The sequence below is a fragment of the Cyanistes caeruleus genome, chromosome 8, assembly GCF_971803275.1.
Source record: "Cyanistes caeruleus chromosome 8, bCyaCae1.hap1.1, whole genome shotgun sequence".
NCBI lineage: Eukaryota > Metazoa > Chordata > Aves > Passeriformes > Paridae > Cyanistes > Cyanistes caeruleus.
Genome location: NC_141708.1, coordinates 22,337,550 through 22,355,367, shown reverse-complemented (window position 1 = coordinate 22,355,367; position 17,818 = coordinate 22,337,550). Strand labels below are relative to the sequence as shown.

The 17,818-nt window shown below is 36.7% G+C and overlaps 1 protein-coding gene across 3 annotated transcripts in view; it reads right to left on the bottom strand.

Moving 5' to 3' along the window:
• The window catches only part of LRMDA (leucine rich melanocyte differentiation associated), a 616,557-nt gene that overhangs the window by 256,900 nt on the left and 341,839 nt on the right, over positions 1-17,818 (bottom strand). For all 3 annotated transcript variants that reach the window (XM_086899892.1, XM_086899893.1, XM_086899894.1), the window contains exons 3-4: positions 14,131-14,257; positions 3,784-3,923 (exon numbers count right to left, since the gene is read on the bottom strand). In XM_086899892.1, the coding sequence (XP_086756018.1) occupies positions 3,784-3,923; positions 14,131-14,257 (267 nt within the window). The remainder of the gene's footprint in view (positions 1-3,783; positions 3,924-14,130; positions 14,258-17,818) is intronic.

Below are 17,818 nucleotides of genomic sequence, written 5' to 3'. Positions count from 1 at the left end.
ATTTAAAATAAACTCAGGCATTTGTTTCCACTTGCCCTTGTTTCCATGTCAACAGCATTTAATGAATGCATCATTCCAGGAAATGTCAATAAGGAGCAAAGAAGAATGAACAAGCACTGAAAACTTCACACATGGCATGAATTCTCCACAATCATATCGCTTTAATGAAAATAGGTGAGGTCACCTGCAGCATTCACAAATGCTTTGTAATACATTGTGACCCAGATGATTTTTCACAGTTCACTAACACCACGTTTGAAGTTTTCACTGCAAACAATACACCCACAGGACTGACCAACTGTGAGTACAACAGAAGCAACCAGCAATTACTGTGTTGACTTCTGTTACTTTGATCTCTGGGTCATGACCTTTGCATTCACGAAATCTTCAAAGCAGAGATTGGAGACTAGGTTATTTTAGAGGACACTGTTTTGCAAGCTATTTTTCTGTGTTCCTTGCTTCCTGTTGGAGCCAAAAGCTTCTAAATTTTCTTACCACCATTACTTATTAGATATTCTGCTTTCCCTTGCCCTCACCACCAAGATGTACCTTTACAAAATATTAACACCCCAATACAGAAAGCTTAAAAAATAAGATAAAGAGGATGATTATTTTTTTTAATAGTAAGAAAATAAAGCCATTTTAATAATGATGGGAAAATCTCATGAGTCTTTAAAATGAACCACACAAGTTTGCCTATAAAAATATAACAGAAAGGAACTTCCAATTTTCTTTTTCTGTCCAAGCAAAAATTCCAATAACACAGGAATTTTTTTTCTGTTCATCAATCTGTTCTCCTACACATTTGAAATGTAAGAAGAAATAGCAGGGGTGGCAAAAAAAAGCTTTCATTCTTCCCTAAAAATATCCCATTGAAAAGTTACTGTGGTTCTTAGACAAAAAATAACTATTTTGAGAAAAAAAAACACAATAATGTTTCGGTATAAAAATGTACTTTAAATGAAAGACTAGGAAAGAGCTTTAGTAATGAAATGCTAGAAATGGTATACCAATGGGTAACCTGAGGAACCAGATGATAATTTCTTAACCAAAAGCATAGTTTTGTATATTTTCCAAGTATTTTTGATAAAACCTAATTATTTTTAAAGTAAGTAATATTGCTTTTAACCTCTGCTTTTAAGATCAGTGTGAATCACTAGACTTTGAATTTTTTTTAAAAATTATTTTTCATACTTTTATTATGAAGATTTTGGGGGGTTTACAGATCTTTTCAGTTTGTTGGAATGAGAAGATTAAGTAAAGCTTTGATTTCTAGCACTTTTCTCTTTCTGGTTGAGGAATTAAGTAGCCTGAACTCTAATTGAACTCAGTAGGAACAAAATTAAAGTTCAGTGAAAAATGAAGCTGTGGTTCCAATGGTCACTGCAAAAGTTTGCAAAAAAAGAAGTTCCCATTCAGAACCAAATAAAGCCAGTTGAAGTTATGGTGAAGCACAATATTTACATAATTCAAGTTTTTACATAACTCAAGGTCGCATAAATGTAATCTTTTGATGCTTTCTGATAAATTTGTCAAAATTATGGAAAGGAATTTTTTAAGGGAAAAAAGTTATTTCAAACCATTAAAAAACGCTGAAACTGTAGGAGAAAAGTTGTGTACAAGATGCTTCACAATGTGCATTCAGAACTCTGAATTAGCTACTCAGAGTAAAATTAGAAGAGTAGTTCTAGCCAGTTCCATCATGTAGGTGATATATATTTTCCTAAAGATAGGCAGATAGATCGATTGATCAATCCATGGTTTTGGGGCTTGACTCTAATGCTGTCTAGCAAATACATTTCATATAATGCAACAAATAATAATGGAAAAGGATCAAGAAGCTTTCATGATAGCAGCAGAACCATAAATCATTCAACTAATTAGAAGCCCATTCTTCTTTCTTAAAAGTGTTTTAATTAACCTAGTTTATATGGAAAAAAAACACCCAGGGTTTTGAAAAATTGAGAGGAAAGAAAATGGAAGCAATGTTGCAGTTTCCAGCAGATATATAAATAGACTCCTTTCACACTTTGACATAGTGGTTTGCCATGATGTGACCTAAAACTACCTTGACCTCTCCTCCGAAATCAACATTTTTGCATTGAAATGAAACAAGGGACAGGCTTGTTTTGATGTATGGCTCTGTGACATATTATAAATATTACATCACATAAGCACAGAGGATGTCAATCAATAAGGAATTTTTTCAGAGAGCACTAAATGAACCACGGGTTCTTGCCTCTGAATGGCTCCTTTAACGTACTACTTTTGCTTAAATGATTAATAGGAGACATATTGTCAGAAAACATACTTAAAGTGAAAAACAGTAAACTGTAGAAATATCATTCATTTTTTAAGCAATTTTCTAGAGCACATGTCACATAAATTTACATAGAGACAGCACTATTATAGTCTTGTAAGCTGGATGGTAGGCATACCTCCCACTTAAGTGTGAAAGCAATGGGAGATGTTTTATTAAACCCAGGCTGCTCTACTCCATGAAAACCAAAATGCTACAAGCTAAGCTGGATTCAAATCATTAAAAGGTGACAGTATGACAACCTAGAAATCCTTCTCAAAAATCTGAAACAAACTAAAAAGTATATATGCACATTTGGGACAGCTGTGCTGCTGTTTAACCTACACCATTTCTGAATGCATCAAATTCCAGCCTATAAATTCCCCATAAACCTGTTTTTAGTCTCCTCTACTTTGTATTGTTTTATCCTAACTCCTACAGCACAGTTCGGGTTATCTGAAGATAAGATCAGGGTTTATTCTATAATTCCCAGTACTGTGGGTGATCCTAATAAAAAGCCAGCTCAGGCTCTGCAAGGCAAGGTGACCAGCACTGCCTGGCTCTGCCTTGCCTCCAAGTGCCATTTGCAGCCAATGGGAAATGTGCCAGCACACAAGGACTGCATCAGATGGCAGCAAGGAAAAATACATCTAATGGTTTTGTTTTGTTTTTTTTTTCCTGCATAATCAATGTCTCACCTCTCTTAAGGTTACAGCTCTGAAAATTATGTCAGTTAGCAGACATTCCATAAATTGGGAAAAAGTTGTGGATCTGTACTCATAATCATCATCAGTCACAAATCTTTCTGTTTTTGTTTTTTTTTTTAATAATCCTTGCAACTTTTAGCAACATTTCAGTTGGACTTATAATATTTTATCAAGCCTCTATATTAAATTTCAGATGACCTCTTGTGTAATCTAGCTGACTGACATTACATTATAAAGATAGTTTGGGGGTTTTTTTATTAGAATGTAACTGCTCTGAGTAAAGCACCAAAATTTAAGAGGAGTCATTTATTCTGTGTTAACTGTGCCTTGATAATTACAGTAGAAGCAACTTAGCACCATATCCAACATGAGACTACAAGACAAGGCAACACTGGCTATCTCAGTGGAGTGACTTTTTCTTTCTTTTTTTTTATTGCCTGTCACCCTTAGTGTACCTTGCCTTATCTTGGCCTTAAAGAAGGAAATGCCTTGAGTAGGGGTGTATGAATAGTCACATTCAGGAAATCCTGTGCACACCTGCTCAGCTCAGACATGTGCTATGCAGCACTGAAATGTTTCTTGAAACAGGGTTCCTGAGGGTGATCTCACCGAAATGGGGCTGCTCAAATTCCCAGGTGTTTCATGGCAGAATGTTACAGTGCTTTCAGAACAGAGTAGATGTTTCTTTGAGACTCTGGGTTGATTTTAGTTTAGTATTTTTCCAGCAGTAAAACACAACTTTCATGCCTTATCACATTTACAAGTGAAAACACTAACCTGTATCTCTGGTAGTCATCTTCATCCTTTTCTTTGCAGACCAGTTCATTTGGGCAAGCAATGTTTCCAAGCAAACTGAGATACTGTAGTGAGGGCACAACTTCAGCCAAATGGTCCAAAAGGCTTTCTAATTCTGTTATGTGTCAAAGGTAGTGGGTTAAGGATTCAAAGACATTAATGAAAAAAGCATTTAGAGTTGCATCACTGCTGATTTAAACATACATTTCAATAACTGACAATCAAATTTAGTACGGCACTCAGGAAAATGTCACATTAATTGTTCCAAGGGCAAACAGGGATAAACTTCAGTCAGTTTTTTGGCATGGAATGAAAGAATTGGGCTGTTTTGTCATTCTTTTCTCCTCCTTTTTTTCCTAGGTGGTTCACTACAAAACATTAAAACTTTGACAAAATGATGGATGCTGTGTGGTAAAATGGCTAGCAATTGCTGGAGCCATGAAACTTTTCCAGCATGGAAACAAACAGTTAGTTTCACAGCACATTCATCACTAATATATTCAGTCCACTGGAAAATGAGTTTAAAAAAAAGCAAAAGAAAAAAGTCAAACCACAACAACCCAGGTTCACTCCCAGCATATAAACGCTTTGAGTGTCACAGCAACACATTTGTAACCACTCAATTAGGATATGCCAATTAATGCTTTACTAAGTACAACTTAAAGACTTCAGTGTTACAAATACTTTATATATGAAGCTTTAAAGTCTTGTAAAGCATAAAATTTTTCATTAAAAGAGCCCTATATTTTGAAGTTCATGAGGCTTTTTAACTTAACTGTATTTCTCAGAACATAAATAAGAAATACACACAAACACATACATTATTGTAAACCTGAATGAAACAAACAAGCAAACAAAGGTTAAACTGTCTTTAACCACTGTAATACTGCAAATCACATTAGGATTAAGCTTACCAACAATTTTCAACCATTTGCACCTCAATTTGTTAATTGATCAAATAATTATTTTGTTACAGCCTAGTATGACAGTCTTTAAAACATGAACCATTCACTCTAATTTACTTCAATTTACATACACATATATTGGTGTGATTCTAAAAAAACATGAAAATTTTCCAGTATTTAAAAATCAGCTGGCTTGGATGAGAGTAATAATTATTCAAAACCATTAAAGGGTATTTCATTGCTTTGTTTTTATTCCCTCCTGCTGTTAGAGACAAACTATTGTTTTAAATCCTCACTTCACTTTTGATGCTATTATTTATACTTGATTTATGTGTTTCTGTTATCTTTGTTATTTTTAGCTGATGGAATTTACTTTATTTCTTCACCCCAATATCTTAAGGGCAACAGAAGCAATAGAGAATGGAGAAAACAGCTTCATTGTTAAAAATGTGGTCTTCCTTTTGTAAGCCTGAAATTTTAGTTTATTCCCAAACACACATGAAGATCATGTTAACAATTACTGATTCAAAAATACTAAAATCAATGCATCTGCACTTAGTGTTCTGTCCCATAAGATCTAAAGAGTTATAATTAAATATTTTGCATGAGTGAGGAAAATGAGGGTTTGAAGTAAGTTTTATGAATTCATTGAAAAGGTAGGAATGCTAACTTTTAATTTGGCAAAGCCACATTAGAGAACGCTTTATACCAGTAATTAATCTACTAAACCCTAAGAAAAAATTATCTTTTTGTAGCACCATATGATTTGTGACCTAGGACGAATTACCAATCAAAACTTGGTGCTCATTTTCATACCTGGAGCTTAAGATCACATATAAACTTTTCATGGCTTTTTCAGGAAGTATGTGACTGTGATGGGAAACTCACAAACTCTTTTTCCACACATGTTCAAGTGTGGAAAAGGCTTTTTAAAAGTTTCCAAAGGCTGTTGGTGAAGTGCTTGGACCTGGCACCCTCCCTCAGCCAGGAGAAACACTTAATTTCTCTCAGGATTGCTTAAGTCGCAAAAAGGCTCCCTGAAAGAAACAGTTTATTGTTACAAAGGACAGTTATTGCCATAACAGCAATCATACACAGGAGGTTAGCTGTTGCAAGGCTTTGATTGTATCTGCTCATTTCCTATCCAAAGGGGGAAAAAACCAACATAAAAATAACGCCTCAACAACAAAAAAAAAATAACAACTCATTCAAAATTTTTGCTTCTTTGATGAAGTAAACATGCAGGACTTTTGCTTCTTAATTCAGCAGAACTGTTTCTTGTGTAGAATCTGCTCTCCCCAGAAGTTTGCTGAATGTGGAGCCTGACATGTATTCTAACTCCCATCTGAAAATGCAGCCTTCAAGGCAAATACCAAAATGTATTTAAAAAATGTAAAGAAGAGCAATGACAGCTTAGATATGCAAATAATGTAAGACTACACCTCAAAAGTCTATGGAAAGCAAAAGAGAGAGATACCATAGTCACCAAGAATTTCAGGTCAATAACAGGAGTTTATAATCTGCATTTCAAAAATCTAAATCTCCCAAATTTGGAAGCCAGTGTCTAGATTCTAATGCCTCATATCTAAACCCTGAGCATTTATTTTCAGATGCAAAAACACCCCCTAAAAAGTATCTCATGCAAGAGAATCAGCAGTTATATCATAAATAAAATAAATAATTAATAATAAATAAATTTAAAATTAATAATTATTTTTTCTTTAGGACTTGGGTATCTTTTCTTATCCCTCTTAAAAGCAAAATGCAAGGTACACATTGATTTTTCCAAGAAGCCCCACAGTTATTTTTTACCAATAACACAATAACACAACAGTTATTTTTTACAAAGCATGTAGGAAAAAAATAAATTATATCCTGTTAAAATTCTCATGATTAAGTATTTCTCAGAGATGACTCATAAGTCATGGTGCACTTCTAGTGTAGTGTTTAGTTAATTAACATGTCAAATACTTATTTAAATCACAATACGAGAACTATATGATGCCACCAAAAGCATTGTGTCTTTCCAAAACAATGCTAGGAAAATATGGAGAGAGAAAATCAAAGCAAGTCTGAAATTTTATTGCCAGCTTCCTTTTTATGGTTTATTGTTGCAATCCAAGGAGTTCCATATTGGTTCAATCAGAGCCAAAGAGCTGCAAAATCCTGCTGTGCCACTTCTGAGACCAATTTCAGCTCCATTCTCTCCAAAAGAGAAAACCCACAATTAAATCCATGGACAGTCCTAGTGAAAATGTACTTATTTATTTATTTAGAGCTCTGTAAAAATAGCTCTGAGCTAATCTGTCTAAAGTCAGTGTCACTGATCACCAGGTAAATATGCAACAGTGATGCCAACACTTACACTACAGTCTACTGTTTGAAAAATGGTTTAAAGTATTGCATTGGTGATAATTAAAAAGCCTTAGTGTAGTAATCCATCTCCTAATTCAAGTGCTATCATTACCAATCTATTAATGCCTATCTTTCTAACAGACACAAAACAAAGAAAAAAATTGTAACAATTAAAATTTTAAAATCATCAGCTCTACAGCTTACAAGCTAGAATATTCTCAGGAATTCTACAACAATGGTTCCCTCCAAAAATGTAACTTGGTCTCCAGGAGCAATTAATACAAACACACTGGAGATACTTTAAAATTTCATCTGCACCAAAGGATTATACTTATTCCATGCACTCTTTCTAGTTTTAAATTAGGGAAACATTTAAAAGAACTGGGTATTTCTCACAGATTAACTTTTTTAAGCCACTTCAAACCATTACTACGTGCATACCACACGTGCATATTTAGTCAGTTCAAAGCAGACACACACAGTAGCATACAGAACCCCATCACCAAATTTTCTGTTCAGAAAGACAAATGCTGCCAGCAGCACTGAGACAGTAGTAATAGAATTATTTGGAAAATTACAGTACTGTGATGGGTCAGTTTAGCTGCAGAGCAACACAATTTCTTGCAAGTTTCATGGAACAAAAAATATCATACAAATAGGCAGGTTCTGACTTGTCTGTTTTCTCTCTCATACTCAATACCGCTGTTTTTGAGGTTCTCTCAAAGGCAGAAATAACAAGCAAAAGCCCAAAGCAAATGATGTATATTCTTTCTCTGGCTAAGAACTAACTGTCTGTGCAAGCTTGTAGCATTTTCATTTGTTTTGCAGAAAATCCTGTAGCCTGGACTGGAATTTTAGTGCCTAGTCAGGACTAGTCATCCCCTTTCATACCATTCAAAGATTTGTTCCCAGGGAATATTACATTTGTGCAAGGACAAAGTTGTAAACGCTGAGTGGATAGTGCCACTTGACTTAGCCAATTTTAGGGGAACCTCAAAAGCAGGGAGAGACATTTTGATGCTAAGCTGTGTCTTTTGACAGCAAGCATAGTAAAAGAAAATCCTGTTACACTTCTAAGGGTTTGAGTGGATTCACACCGAAACTACTGCATGGTGTCTCACGAGTTCCTCTATTCCAGACTTCTGTATTCTCAAGAGTCTCTTTATCAGTGTCTTTTCTGCATATCTCCAGGGCAGAGACACTGCATGGATCCTTTTTGGAGACTAATAGAAGGGTCAGCTGCTTTATGTACTGAGCACTAATGCTGGTCACCTCCAAACACCATAGCATTTCTTCCTTCCTTACCAGCATCCTTGGTATAGCCATATTCAGGCTTGATCTCAGGAAAAACTGGGACTTTTTGTCTGCCATAAATTCTTTTTACTAGTCACATACTCAAATACAGAAAAGTAACCACTTGTGTTCTCTCTCTCAGTGCTTTCCAAGTGTCTCCACCATTATATTTCAAAAAGTCATTCCACACCCCCAAAAGAGTTGCAGGAAAGCTTTCCATGTTAATGAACTTCATTGACTGCAGCTTTTGGAAGTTCTTGGAAGCAAAGAGACACAGTAAAGAGCAATCAACATGCATTCAAAATATTTCTGAAATATGCACATGAGAATATCAGGAATATCATGCAGATTTCCAGATCATCACATAGAAAGACCCAAAACTGTCATTCAGAAGTTTTCTGCCAACTAATCATCTGTCATGCAGTTGTTGCAATTGACCTAACATTAAAACAGCTGAATAACACTTATGCCAGAGTCATAAATGAGCAAGGTACTTATATTTACTCCCAGCTGAAACATTTGCTTCAATTAAATTTATCACAAACATGATGTAGCAATCACAATCTGTTCCACACACAAACAGCCTTGAATCAGAAGTTACCAATTCTCCTCTGAATGCAGTATGAAAAGATCTTTGCCACCTGAACGCTTTTCCATTAGAATGTGCTAGGTCTTCAAGGTTGGATAACCACAGAAATAGCTTGCAATATGCAAGTATACATCTCCCTCTTCTCTGTGTGCAATAGGATGTCACACACAGTCATTTGTATGCCACATTCTGGCTTGAACCCTATCTGGTAGGGAGATAGGACCTTGAGATAAGGCCTTGTTCACTGACTTTGAAACCACTTTGCTCAAAGAAAAAAAGGTGCAGAGTGGATTGTAATTAACTAGGTCCATATATCTCATGGAGAGCTTCCTGAATACTGAATATATGGGGAAAAAAATCCCATTCTGCCTACTGGAGCAGCATTAGTTTTCTTTATGTAGCTGGAGTTGCCAGTGCTTTTAAAGGCATTTTAGAATCCCCATGGTTCCAAGGCTGCAGATTTGAAGACCACATTTCAATGTTATTAAGTAACAAGGCATCACAAAGACAAAAATAAAGTAGCAGTTCACAATTTTTAAAAAAGTTCTGATATCTGCAGTTCAACTCCTGCAAGCACTGCTGCAGAACAGCATAAGGAACCACCTGGACTGTGGACTACTTCTCTCTTCCATAGATGTATGGAAGACTACTTCTCTCTTCCATGATGGCATTCACATAATTTAATTTTTACTTCAGGTACTCTTTATTCCAGAAGAAAGATTATTGGCTCATTAGGTACAGTAGTTCTCTAACAAGCCACACAGATTTCACTAAATCTGCAGTTGTGGTGTGGAGAACTCCGAAACCTACACAGGAAGAGTTCTGTACCACTTCAGTTGTCTCTTTAGAAGGAATGGGGAAATTGTCTCCATGTATCATAGCAGATAATTTGTGTCTTAAATGTAGTCACTCAATCGAAACATCAAGTTTTCAGCACTTAAACAATGAGATTCTGGTCAGACTGGGACTTCTGTGCCTTCAGGCACTTAAGGACAATGTAGGAACAGGTGCAGAGGCAAAATAAATTACAATCTATAGTTTTGGGGTTAACCAAATCTGTAACTATTAGAGATTATTATGAGACCTGTGTGAAGACAAATTATACCAGAAGTATTTACTGGTATGTTTTACAGTTGAGATATTTAATACATGCTGCTTTCAAAGGCTCAAGAACATATAATACCTAAATCTGAATCACACTAATAACTCCTCTTGCCATAAGAAATGTATATTCTGTCTGGTTCTAGATTTCCCAGTCTATGGTATGAAATATTTTGTTTTTTCCCTAAACCATTCAAAACCAGACCTAGATTCAATTATAAAATCACAGATTGTGCTGAGTTGGAAAGGACCCATCAGGATGACTAAGTTGAACTCCTGGCCCTTCACAGAACATCCCCAAGAGTAACACCCTGTGTCTGAGAGCAGTGACCAATTGCTCTGTGAGCTCTGTCAGGCTGGTGCTGTCCCCACTGCCCTGGGGAGCTGTTCAGTGCCCAAACTCCCTCTGGTGAAGAGCCTTTTCCTGCTATCCAGCCTAAACCTCGGTGCCTCAGCTTCAGGCCATCCCCTCAGTCCTGTCCCTGTCACCCCAGAGCAGAGATCAGTGCCTGCCCCTCCTCTTCCCCTCCCAGGGAAGCTGTCACAGCACTGAGGTCTCCCCTCAGTCTCCTCCAGGCTGAACTGACCAAGGCACCTCAGCTGCTCCTCATTTGGCCTCCTCTCAAGTCCTTCATCATTCTCATGGCCTTCTCTGCATTCTACATCTATACTCAGCACCTTCATCTCAAGAAATTTTAGTACTAGTTCCTCAAAAGTGTATAGAATGTATGTTAAATGTATGACCAGCTTAGTGGACTGAGTAAATAAATAGAGCTTTTACTACAAAGAATCACAGATCTGGCTCATTATCAGACTTGTCTGTTCAGAAGTGAGGCCGTGAACACCAAATTTTCAGCATACAGGCATTTGTATATACATCTATTATTTATATATATATATATATATATATATATATATATATAGGACAAACTATCTTTTAATACTTTGTAAAATTTTAAAAATGCCCATCTGAGTAGTTTTGACAAATAATATAAAGTTTGAAATGTAAAGGAAATTGATATGCCTGTACTATATTGTCCCATACTGCTGGGCAAGACATTGAAAGGCCATGAAACCTCACACTGCTATAACACCCACAGAGAAATAGATAAATCTATTTAGAACTTTCCTGACTGATTTGTAGTATTTAGTCAACACACTTAAAAGGAGAAATGAGGCTTCCCATTACAAGCATAGGTGCCTGCAGTTATCAGTTCTCCTCCAAAAGCAGCTTCCCATCTGCCCCTATCCATCCTGATCTGTGCTGCTTTCTGCTGTCCACTGTGTGCAAGAAAGAAACTAAGATATGTTTCCCAAAGTAAATCAGACTTTTAAAAAAAATAACCGTACTATATACATGAAATAAAGTATGTTATACACATAATCCAACACTGCACAGTGTTGATGACACTCCTTTAGGTGTTTCCATTATATAGACTGCATTTTAGAAGATTTTAAACAGCTTATACATTATAGAAAAGTTGAGTGATAACACATTTTTTTTTGATTGCAATATTTTAATTTGCTTCTTCCACTTCTCCAGAAAGATTGGTAGTGGCCTGACTGTAAATGAAATTCGCAACCAGAAGAAAAAAAGCCAGGTGATTCTTCTAAGTCTTTGCCTGATTTAGAGATAAGCTTTCAAATTTATACAGTATCCAGACATTATGTTAGAAGGGCCCAAATGTTATTTACACATACAATGCCACATAATAAGTGAACCATGCAAAAGGAGTAGAAAGCACTTAGAGATATCAAAACAGGATATGGATCAAAATGAAGCCAGAATAAAAGGAGAGAAGAGTACATTTCTATTAAGAGATACTCAGGAAAGCTCTCATATGTGTTTTAAGGTTTACATGCTATTCCAATTTTCAAAGGGGTCGGTTTGGCTTTTTGTTTATTTTCATCTCTCTCTCACTCTCTCTCTGTACGTATTTATGTATACATTGCAGTATTCAAACTACTTAAGTTTTATTTCAGATCAGTATTCTTTGCTCACTTGTGTCCTTTATGCAGTGCTACTGTCATATACTGAACAATCTTTCCTGAAATGTATTTCATTATTCTATTAAATGTACGTTTTTTTTCTTAACATTTTTCAAAGAATTCTATAGAGAAATAATTCATTAAAAGAAGTGATTCAAGTTCAGATAAGACCTTTTTTCAAACACAACATTAACATTGAGGAGAGGAATCTGGAAGGTCTCTGTGTTTCTGCAGACTGATGTATCCCCCCTACAAAAGATCACTGCTCCCTAGGGCTCAGGATGTTAATGATGGACAGCAGTTAGTTTTTCTTCTCTGGACAGTTTGTTTGTATACAATAGGTGTTTCAAAAGTATTTCTGAAATTACTCTATTAAATCATTTGTAGCACGCTACAAAATGCATATATTATTTCTATAACCTCGGTAGTTCAACACTCTCAAAGCTCCAGCTTCATAGTTTTTAGATTGAATTAAAAAAATCCCAGGACAGATAAAATCCTTCTTATCGTGTTATCATTGGCTTTGAGAGCTTACTCACTTGACAATACTATTTTAGCCTGTCTGTGAGACCAGCAGAAACTCTTTAAAGATTACTACTGACAGGATAATTTTTTTCCCTCTGGTTTTGTTCACTGAGTCAATATTCAATACCTCTGCCCTGTCTTTGGTAAGTGCAAAAAAACTCCTCCTGGACTGACACCCCTAAGACAAATGTACTTACGTGCTTTTTGTTCTTATGGCCAAAGCTACACTTCATGGTTTGTAAGTGGCATCACCAAAAATGTTCTCGTACATTCGTCACAAATTCAGATTTTACCATGGCAGCAAACAACAAAACAATAAAACCAGTTACTCAAATCCAACCCACAACACCCTGCATTAACCATAAATCTAGCCTAATACCTAGTACAGTAATGATTGTTACTGTTCAAGAGACACTCTTGGCAAATTTCCACGGCTCCGAGAAAGAAAGTTACTCTGCTGATTTTTATTTATTTATGGAGTCAAAAATAAGTGCAGAAATCGTAGAATCTGCAGTTATTTTTATTCCCCTCAGTGGGAGGATTTTGCTTTAGTAGGAGGTAAATTGCTCTCTGTTTACATTGTCTGTAATAAAAGCCTGCAGTTGAGCAGTCTTGTCCTCACGCTGCAATTACAAGGCCAGGCCTTTAGCAGGCTGTGCTCTAAGACTCTGCAGGCCTCAGTTGGCCTTTTGGCCACAGCTTGACCACCCCTCACTTCTGCAAAATCACGAATTACACATCTTCAAACCTCCAGATGGGTCAAAGTATGGGAAAATTATGAAATAATCAAGTCTACGCCCACAGACTTTGCAGATAATTCGTTTTTATAGATCAGTATCTATAAGCCTACAGACTAGGGGGCTCTGATTCAGCAGATTATTTAGACAAATGTTGAAATATTTATTCTTAATAAACAGAAATAGGCACTAACTTTAGGCATATTGAGAAGTGACTGATTGGTTACAACTGGACTTAATCATATATCAAATGACTTTACTGTATTAAGACCTTGATTTGGAAAGTATTTTATGTGAATTAATACAGAACTGGAATACCAGAAAAGAGTGACATGCTTTTACAGCTGCAGTTCCACAGAAGCTACCCAATTGCGCATATTACCAGTTTCATGAAAGTAGAGAAAATCATTAAGAATATTATGTGGGTTTAATTAATTTTACCGTACTTTAACGCTTTAAGAGCTATTTAAAGTATTAAAACCTAATCCCGTTTCACTGCACGCTCTATTCCACTAGAGGTCAGCCTGCAACAGAACCCCAAGCTAGCGCAGGAACTGCTGCACACGGGTAGCACTGACATTATTTTCTTTCTCTATTTTATCTATTAGAAAGATTTCTTCAGAGCCATAACTTAGATCTCTCACTAAAATGGAGCAACAGGAAGATATAATGGTGCATTTCATTTATGAATGACCTGTAATAAATTACTATGAAGTATTCCAGGTGCCAAACGAGAGAATGCTTTGTCTGCACATGAACTATATTTCACATACTTTAATTTGGCTGACACATAAAACTCATTTGACATTTTGCAGGTATTTCTTTGAAAGGATATTTGGTTCTTGTTGAGCGTTAAGGTATGGAGGTGGGGTAACCTGGGTAACAGAAGGTCATTTCCGAGTAGATTGTTGTCCAAGATCAGTTCTTCCAAGTAACTGAATGTTTTCAGTCCTTCTAGTGACCTGCAAACGACAAAGGCAACAGGAAAAATGATACTCCACTAAATCAGGGAGGCCATTATGAGCTGAAATAAATATTTTAACCTTCCCTTTCAGGAGTGGGAATAGTTTTGGTTTGGGCCTGTCAGAAGAGTGAATGACAAGCATTAGTGGCAAGGGGAGTGCTGGCACTGCAACACATCCTTCACATGCTGGCAGGATGAAGGATGCGGGTCACTTAGTGAGTAGCCAGGATCCAAAACAAAAGGCTTCAGATATGGGGCCTGCAGGATGAATTTGTCAATGTCTTGTGCCTTCAGGCACCCAGCCTCGCCTGACCCTAACCTCCATTCCCAAGATAAATAACTCTGTCACAGTTCACCTTCATTCCCTGGACACAAATTTAAGTTGTCATCCATCATTTCTGCCAAGAAATATCATACCCTGCTAACAATAATAAATACAACTTCAAGTATCATTTCTTAGTAGTTACCTTACATGCAATAGTAGGAAATGTAGAAGGGATTTCCCCCCCCTGTTTTTTATTAACCTCTTAATTAGATTCTTGAGTTCCTGCAAACAAAATAAAATGTTCTCTACAAAATAAAATGCAGAATTACACCAGACAGAAAAGGCATTTGCTTTCTTCTTGGAACTTACTGTCCCACTGTCAAGCCACAGGTCACACTGCAGAGAGCAGCTTTTAAAAGGAGCATTTGACAACACGTGGTCAAGATGGTGACTTGTAAATAAACAAGGTTCTGGAAGCATTCATTCCTCTCATAGCAAAGTACAAAAAAATCAACCAACCACACAAACAAAACTAAGAACATTTCAGTACCTTATTAAGGCATCTATTCCAAATGTTTGCTCATTCCAACAGTAAAAAAATCCTAATCAACAGCAACCTAACAACTTAATCAGCTAAGACACACGATATACAAAGCACACGCACAGACATGAATTCACAGCTCACTCACGTACCAGACACCTAAAGATATGCTGAGATTGCATGACTTGACAGCTGATCTACTATGCCTACCGGTGGGAAGATCATCACTGTATCTCCTGGCTGTTTTGTAGAATGTGATGAATAAGGGAGATGTAGGTTATACTATTTATTCAGTTCCCAATGACATTTATACTGAGGGGATTTCCTCACCCTCACCCTCCCCCCAGTTTTTGGCAAAGATCAAAAGACAGCCAAGGTCTCTGTTAGAATGTTCCACAGATACAATTACTGGAGGAAAAACCCAAGTATTATTAGAAATGACAATTTAACATTCATCTGTGCAACAAGAACAAGGTACTGCTTTTGTAGCAAGAACTTGCAGACCACTTATAGATCACACTTAGACGGCTCAAGAAACCAAAAGAAATCAAGTGTGTGACCTTCACACACTAAACTATGAATAAGCAACATTTGTGCAATGCTGCAAAGGTGTGTTTCAGTCCAAGGACTCCAAAGTCCCTTGAATTGAAAGGGAGGTACAACTGTGACTAACACCATTTTGATACTCAGCAGCTGGACCTGAAGAAAATTTGCCACCTACACCCGATGGCATATCTATATCATTACAGTGCATTGATACACTGAAAAAATGCAGTTTCTAAAGCTGAAAAAATAAAAGGCCACTATTATAAACATTTTACTGAAATAATCACTGCAGTAACAATCACATGTTTTGCATGTGCCTTTAACCAACAGTTTTGGGAAAAAAAGTCTCAATTCAACCTACATAAACTGTCCACCACTAAAAGCTGTGCTAGCATGCTGCATTGAGCTAGCTATTTCAGCAAAAGGTCACAATAGACTTGCTTTGCCAAAGTCAAGATTCGAGGAGAAAACAGCAAACATCTTGGACAGTGCTTTCCTCCAAGTACCTTTAAAAGGCAAAAAAACTCAGAGGAAGTAGCAGTGAGTTTATCAAGCTGTTATGAGTTTTCATTTCAGTTTGACAAACCTAGTTTAGCAAATTCCTCTTAAATGCTCTTTATTATATAAATAGTGGATTATTTCCAAACCTCACATTTCAATGTATGACTTTGACTTGCCAAAAGAGTTCAGAGAAGGCCACCTCCTTGTCAGCACCACAGAGCCCTATGGGATGTTAATAGGTCCTTTGTGAAAAAACACTGCCTGGGCTCTGGTCAGTGTCAGCATCAAAATACACATTGTTCCTGAGTTATGTTATGCAAATATAATACTCTTATCATGAGAATCAGCAAATGGTTGGCAACTGGCAAGGAGAAGAAAGCGCACATCCAAAACTGCTGCAGGGGAGGCATAAAACAAAATGACAAGCCATGAAGTGGGACAAAAGGCCTTGGAACACTAGAGGGAGTTGCCTATTGAAACAGTCTTTCTTTCACAACCCTGGGCTGAACACAAGGGTACTAGTTTCATAGATAGGCAGAGAAAATTGTGCGCAAATCTCCTTACACCTGTCTGGTTTTGATAATTTTTGCCATGTAATGTTATTAGCTGCTCAGTTAAAAAGGAGCCATGTTACACAGGGGGTTGCTTATAATTGCTGTTTTCATGTCATCAGAGTAGTGTGCACTTGGTGATTTAATCACCTAAATTCAGAGTCCAGGGAGATGGGAGGGGTTGCCACAATACAGAGAGAGAGTGTAGCCATTAATATAAATTTAAAGCCATGTGTTGTCTTGCTGTTCACAAAATTATTATTTTTTTCCATATTGAACAGAAGAAAAAAACAGCACCAAAACAAGAAATGGTAAGACACAGCAAAGAAGCAAAAAAGGAAATAATGTGTTTGCCATCATTCAGTGTTGCTACCTAATAAACTCTATGCAAGTCTTTACCATCATAGTATCTTAGGAAATACTGCCCAGCGGTTGTATTCCAAAGTGTAAAACTTTTAAGTACAATCCACACAATTGGTTTTATGGTACAAAATTCAGCAAGTCCCGTAACTTCCATGAGCTTCAATTTCTCATCTGCAGATGGGGGATAAGAAAGGATTGCAATTGTAAATTGGTATGGAGAAAGCATTTTTGAGAATCTGAGACAGAAATCAGTATGAAATACTGTAATTTTTATTTTTAATGAGACTGAGAAAGCAATATTAATGTACTCCAGTATTTCCTTATGAGCCCATTATAAAGGAGGAGGGGAATGCTTATATAGACACAGCATAGGAAGAAGGGCACAAGCAAGAGATGGGTATAAAAGGAAGGAAATCCTCTAAGAAGGAGAATGAGTCTAAAATTAAATCTGTGCTGTTTTCTCATAGTTCACAGCATAAAAAAAAAGTCTCCCCATGTTAAAATACTGAAACAAACAATCTTACCACAACAATGCAACCAGCAGTGGAAGGCCTGTGGCAAGGAGATGTTTCCCTTACTTTCAAAAGGCTAATAAACATCACTAAGGGGGATTGCAGGTTGCCTGTCCCTGCTCTAATGTCATGGGAGCTGCCCATTATCTCACCCACAGGTACTGTCTCCCTTACCTCACTGCAGGCTCACACTCTGCTCCCAGAGGAGAGCAAGTGCTGCCAAGAGATTTCCACTGCAATTTTCAAAGTCACATCAAACCGACAAAACATCACAACGTAT